The sequence below is a fragment of the Calonectris borealis genome, chromosome 12 (assembly GCF_964195595.1).
Source record: "Calonectris borealis chromosome 12, bCalBor7.hap1.2, whole genome shotgun sequence".
Classification (NCBI taxonomy): domain Eukaryota; kingdom Metazoa; phylum Chordata; class Aves; order Procellariiformes; family Procellariidae; genus Calonectris; species Calonectris borealis.
This window is the reverse complement of record NC_134323.1, coordinates 20,407,292-20,413,291: the sequence shown is the minus strand read 5'-3', so window position 1 is coordinate 20,413,291 and position 6,000 is coordinate 20,407,292. Positions and strand designations below refer to the sequence as shown.

The 6,000-nt window shown below is 58.9% G+C and overlaps 1 protein-coding gene across 1 annotated transcript; it reads left to right on the top strand.

Moving 5' to 3' along the window:
• Nucleotides 1-223: 223 nt before the first annotated feature.
• Nucleotides 224-3,137, top strand: FOXF1 (forkhead box F1). Its single transcript, XM_075160731.1, has 2 exons — nt 224-1,283; nt 2,977-3,137. The coding sequence occupies exons 1-2, from the start codon at nt 224-226 to the stop codon at nt 3,135-3,137; spliced, it is 1,221 nt and encodes a 406-aa protein (XP_075016832.1).
• Nucleotides 3,138-6,000: the final 2,863 nt, after the last annotated feature.

Below are 6,000 nucleotides of genomic sequence, written 5' to 3'. Positions count from 1 at the left end.
GGGAGGAGGAGGGAAAGGGGGGGGTGGGGGTGTCGCTTCCATTTGTTTATCCACGGAGGGTTGAAGTCTCCCGGTGGAAAGAAACCCCGCCGGGGGGCCGGGAGGAGGCCGGGGGTGGGGGGGTGAGTGGCGGCGAGCCCCCAGCAGCGTGGCCTTTTGGGGGGGCGCGGGGGGGAGGGTGGCGGAGGAGGGCCGGGGCTGGCCGCCGCGGACCTGGCCGTAGATGACTGCAGAAGCGCAGCAGGCTCTGTCCTCTCAGCCCCCTCCTCCTCCGGTGCAGAGCAGCTACGGCCCCATGTCCTCCGTGGCCGAGAAGCAGCCGCAGAGCTCGGCCATGGACGCCGCCTCCTCGGCGCCCGCCGGGGCGCCCGGCAGCGCTCCGGGCAGCGGCGGAGCTCCGGGCAGCGGCGGTCCCAAAGCGAAGAAGACCAACGCCGGGATCCGGCGGCCGGAGAAACCGCCTTATTCCTACATCGCCCTCATCGTTATGGCCATCCAGAGCTCACCCTCCAAACGCCTGACCCTCAGCGAGATCTACCAGTTCTTGCAGAGCCGCTTCCCTTTCTTCCGAGGCTCCTACCAGGGCTGGAAAAACTCGGTGCGCCATAACCTCTCGCTTAACGAGTGTTTCATCAAGCTGCCCAAGGGGCTGGGACGCCCGGGCAAGGGCCACTACTGGACCATCGACCCGGCCAGCGAGTTCATGTTCGAGGAGGGCTCGTTTCGCCGCCGACCCCGCGGTTTCAGGAGGAAATGCCAGGCGCTGAAGCCCATGTATAGCATGATGAACGGGCTCAGCTTCAACCATCTCCCCGAGAGCTACGGCTTCCAGGGCTCGGCCGGCGGGCTCTCCTGCCCCCCCAACAGCCTCTCCCTCGAAGGGGGCTTGGGGATGATGAACGGGCATTTGTCCAGCAACGTGGAGGGGATGGGCCTCGCGGGACACTCCGTCCCCCACCTGCCCGCCAACGGTGGGCACTCCTACATGGGCAGCTGTACCGGCTCCTCGGCGGGGGACTACCCGCACCACGAGAGCTCCGTGCCCGCCTCCCCGCTGCTCGCCGGCGGCGGCGTGATGGAGCCCCACTCGGTTTACTCCAGCTCGGCCTCGGCGTGGGCACCCTCCGCCTCGGCGGCCTTGAACACCGGCGCGTCCTACATCAAGCAGCAGCCCCTCTCGCCCTGCAACCCCACGGCCAACCCGCTCTCCTCCAGCCTTTCCACGCACTCCCTCGACCAGTCCTACCTGCACCAGAACAGCCACAACACCGCCGAGCTGCAAGGTAAGGCGCGGACACGCGTGGGAGAGACCCGAGACCGCCGCCACGGGGGTCGGTCGCGCTCCGCGGCCACGCGTGGATCCCGGCCGCGCCGATAGCCGCCCCGCTTCGTGGACAGTTTTAATGCACCCCCCGGGGAGGAGGCTGACGTCCCCCCGCTCCTCGCCTCCCTTCCCAGGGGCAACCAGGCAGCCGTCGGGGCTCACCCCGTTGGGGGGGACCCGCTCTCCACCGCTGCGGGGCTGGGAACCGCCGGGCGAGGGTTCTGCTCCCGCGGGCGGCTGCTCTGCCTCAGGGGCAGCCCCGGGCCTAGGACCGGTGGGCTCAGGCAGGCGTGGGACTGCGGGAAGGCGAGGCTGGGGATGGGCCCGAGGGGTCTTTCCTCCATCGGGACCTGGAGGGATCCGGAGGGAGGAAAAGAGGGGATTTCCCCACCGGCATGTCCGCCGTCCTCTCCCGTCCCCGGCCCCCGCCATCAGCCCCTCTCGGGGTTGTGTTTTCCAGGCCCATCGCTTTCCTCCACCCTCCGCTCCTCCGCCCATGCGGAAGTCGGTGGCCCGGGCCCCCCGCGCCCCGCAGCCCCGGCCCCGGGATGGAGCCGCCGGGGGTGGATTTGCCCTGGCTCCTGGAACGGGGGGAGATGGTGTTTTGGCCGGGAGAAGGCCTCGGGAGGGACGAAGCCGGCGCTGGGCTTCGTCCTGCGGCCCAAATTCACCTCGGGGCGGTGTGTGGGGGGAGTTCTTGGGGCACGGGGGAGCCCTGGGAGCCGTGGCCGGGTGAAGGGGCAGGTTTGGGGGGTCCCTGCACATCACCCCGGGCCTTCGGGGGAGCGGGAAGTGCCTGGCAGAAACGGGTGTGAAACGGAGCGTTAGAGGGTCAAAAACACGAAGCGAAGCGGGGAAAAAGCATCAGCCGGGCCGGGCCGGAGCGGCCGGGCCCAGCACCGAGCCGGGGCCAGCGCCCGCCTGCGGGCACCCTCCTGCTCCCGGGTCGGTCCCAGCTCCGGGTGAACGCACCCAGATCCGCTGGAAAACGGAGTAAAAATCCATCCCGAGGAGCCACTGGGCCCGCCCGCGGCCTTAACCGAAATACTCCGGATTAACACCCAAATTAACGGCGCCGGAGCGGAGGGGAGCGCGGTCTCCGGCCGGGCGCTCCTCCCCAGCTCACCCCAAATTTTCGGGGTGTCTTTATGTCTCGGGGTGGCGGCAGAAACGGCAGGAACAGCCCCGCTGTCGGCCGCGTTCCGCCCTCGGCCTCTCGGCCCGGTCTCTGCCGCCCGCCCCGGTGCTCCCCGCTCCGCAACCCGCGGACACTCCGCACGGGCGGAGGCGAGAGATGAAGCAGCCGGCACCTTCAAGGGGACAAAATGGGGAAAAAAACTAAAGCCAAAGCAAATCCCGTCTCCTCGAAGAGTCCTTGGGCCGCGCCGTCCCGGGGCCGCGGGGGTTCCCTCCGCCGCACCTGTCCGCGCCCGCGGAGCCCCGGGAGTGCCCGTCTATTTGTCTGCATGCAAAAATAGACCCAATTTCGCGCTGAGACCCGGGGGCTGCGGAGGGTTTGGGGTGTGTTTTGTTGTGGTTTGGGGTTGTTGTTTTTTTTTTTACCCCAGACGGCGCTTTCTCCCTCCCGCACTCAACTCCCTCTACTAAATATAATTGCGATGGCTGACAATCTTTCCCCCCCCGTCCCGCAGGCATCCCGCGGTATCACTCCCAGTCTCCGAGCATGTGCGACAGAAAGGAATTCGTCTTCTCTTTCAACGCCATGGCCTCCTCCTCCATGCATTCAGCGGGCAGCGGCTCCTATTACCACCAACAAGTGACATACCAGGACATCAAGCCGTGCGTTATGTGATACGGGGCGGAAAAAACACCTCCTGGGGCCGGCAAGGCCTGACCCGGGCACCGAGCCCCCCCCAGGACCCTTTCGGTGGAAGGGGGGTCTCTGCAGACTGGCTTTGTTCAGGAGGTATAGACAGGAGCCCCGGGGAGCGGCGGGGGACCGGGGCGGGCGGCCCCGGGGCTGAGCCGACCCCGCAGCTGAGCATCGGCCGGACCCGGCCTCCACCACGGGTCTTTAATCACAGACGGTCTCTGCCTTCTTCTGCTTCTTCGCTTGGGGTTGGGGTGAGAGGAAAGCAAAAGCAGCCCACCCATCCCCCCCCCCCCCGAAAACCCCGACTGCGAGTTTGGGTTAAGGGTTTGACAAATGAGGTTTTGATGCTTCTTTCAAAAAAAAAAAAAAAAATTAAATTACTGATTCAGTTTTGTAAACGGCGTTGAGCGATGCCACCATCCCTGCTGGTAGGCGCAGAGCCGGGGCGGGCTGCGGGGGGGGCTGGTGAGGACCCCGACCCCAAAGCCCGACCCCATCCCGCGGCCGCTCCGCGCTGCACCGCGGGGAGGAGCGGGCTCTCCGCCGGGGTCCCCCGCCCCAACCCCGTCGCTCCCGTCAAATTTCGAGCCCCTTCTTCCAAGAAATACCTTTTTTTTTTTTTTTTTTGCCTGCAAACACCCAGCGGGCAAAAATCTCTCAGAGGGATATTTTTTTTTTTTTAGCTATTAATATTTTTTTTTTTTAGCTATTATTTTTCTTTTTTTTTGCCTGCATAAAGACTGCAGGATCAGACCCTATGCAGAGAGAATAAGGCACTTTGAAAAGAGACAGCCATGCTCATTCTGTTATTTATTCTACATTTTTTTTGTTGTTGTTGCTAATAATCGAGACACGAGTAGTCTCAGTTGATCAGTATTAAATCGGTGAATCTCTGTTGGCAATATTTGCCATATAGATTTTTTTTTTTTTTTAGTTAACCTTTGTAAATTTTAAACCGATCATGGTCTCTGTGTAAAGACAATCCTCCGTATGTTTTTATAGAAATATATATATAATGAAGGAATATTCCCCTCCCTCCCCGCCTCTATATTTTTTTTTCGCCCTGACTTTGTACAGTTCGGTGACACCTATTTTAATTCTTTCTGCACTGTATAAAATTGTAAGTATGTGGTGTTTTTTTTTTCACCCTGCCCTTTTGTGTACGTTTTGTCCCTAAAGAAAAAAAAAAATCGAACCGAAATAAAACATGTATGTTATTTGTACATGGGCTTCACCATTGTATGAGCAGCAAATAAACGAGCATGCGGTGTAAGACGCGTAATTATATCTGAGGAGTCTGTGGCCTCCGCCGGGCTCCGCGGAGCGCGGAGGGGCCGCGGGGGACCCGGCCCGGCCGCTGCAAACCTTCGTGCGTTTCATGCAATCATTTCCTATCTCGGTGCAGACTCGAAAGGGCCTTTTGGGGGTTTGACTGCGGCTTCCGAGGGGTCCTGTGTCCCGGTCCCCCCCTTCTCTACGCAGAAATATTTAAAATGAGGATAATGAAACGAGGAGGGAGGAAAAGCGGAGGCGATTTTTATTTTTATGTATTTTTTAAATGATTATTTTATTTTTTTCCCCTAAGGAGAAAGCGAAAGGCGGTGTTTGACAGCCCTTTGCCTCTTGCTGGGACACAAGGCGTGTCGCTGCAGGGATGCCCCCGCCGCCCCTTTCCTCTCCTCCTCCACCCCGGGAGGCACACGGGCATTTTTCGGGCAGCCCGAGTCGCGCATCCCCGCGGAGCCGCGCCGGGCTCAACCCCGGCTCCGCGGAACCTCCACTGGTAACGGCCGCGGCCGCGGAGCGCCCTAGAAGTTCCCGCGGGTTTTTCCCCGCCCGAAAAAAAAAATAATAAAAATCAAGGAGATAAATTCCTGCACCGTCACCGTCCTGCGCTGGGCAGCAATAGATCCTCAGCGAGGGGAGAGTGGGGACACAAGCCCAGCTCGTCTGCAAAATAGGTCTTTTCCTGCGAAGTTTGGCTTGATTTGGTCTAATTAAGGATACTACCATATCCAGGAAATTGTGCTTTAATCCGTGGGCCAATATGTCTATATCAACACTACGAATATACACGCACATAAAAAATAGATGCAGGCGAATTAATCTGATTATTGGCTGTGTATTTCTGTCTTTATATAGGGAAATTAGGTTACCGCACACTAATCAGCCCAGCTGTGTGTAATCAGCTTAATTAAAAGCAAAGTTAGCTGGTAACAACAAAAAAAATTCTAATTATTCTTTTAATTAAGGCAGGTGGGAAAGGCTTTATCAGAGTTGGTGGAGGCCTTTCTCAGAGAGTGGGGATTTTTTTGTTGTTGTTTTGGGTTTTTTTTGGGGGGGGGAGGGTTGGGGTTTTAGTTTTTTTCTTCTTTTGAGACTAGGTCTGTTTAAGCTAGCGGCAATCAACCTGCAGTATTTATTGGCGTTTCCCTGTTTTTATGCCTTTATGGATCGATCCTTCCCTCCACCGCCTGTGCTGCTGCCCATCCCCGTGGAAGGTGAGCTGCATTGTTACCGTCCTTTTCATGTACGAGCTAAAGATTTTCATGTACGAGCTAAAGACTGAGGGTTTTGCTCCTGAAGCACATATCTGCGGTAGGTGTGGCTGAGATAAAGGCCCAGGGTTAGGAGTTCAGTCTCTGCCAAGTGGTTCTTCCTTCCTTGAAGTTTCACTGTCACTCCTAAGGTTCATTTTCATCCTTCAGATTAATTTTGGACTCGCTCGTTTGCGGGCAGTACCGATGCCTTCGCAGCTTGGCCTCCGCCGGGCTGGAAAGGGCAGGCAGGCACCTTGCAAGCCTCAGGTCCAGCTTGAAGGGATTTGATAGCTGGTCCCCAA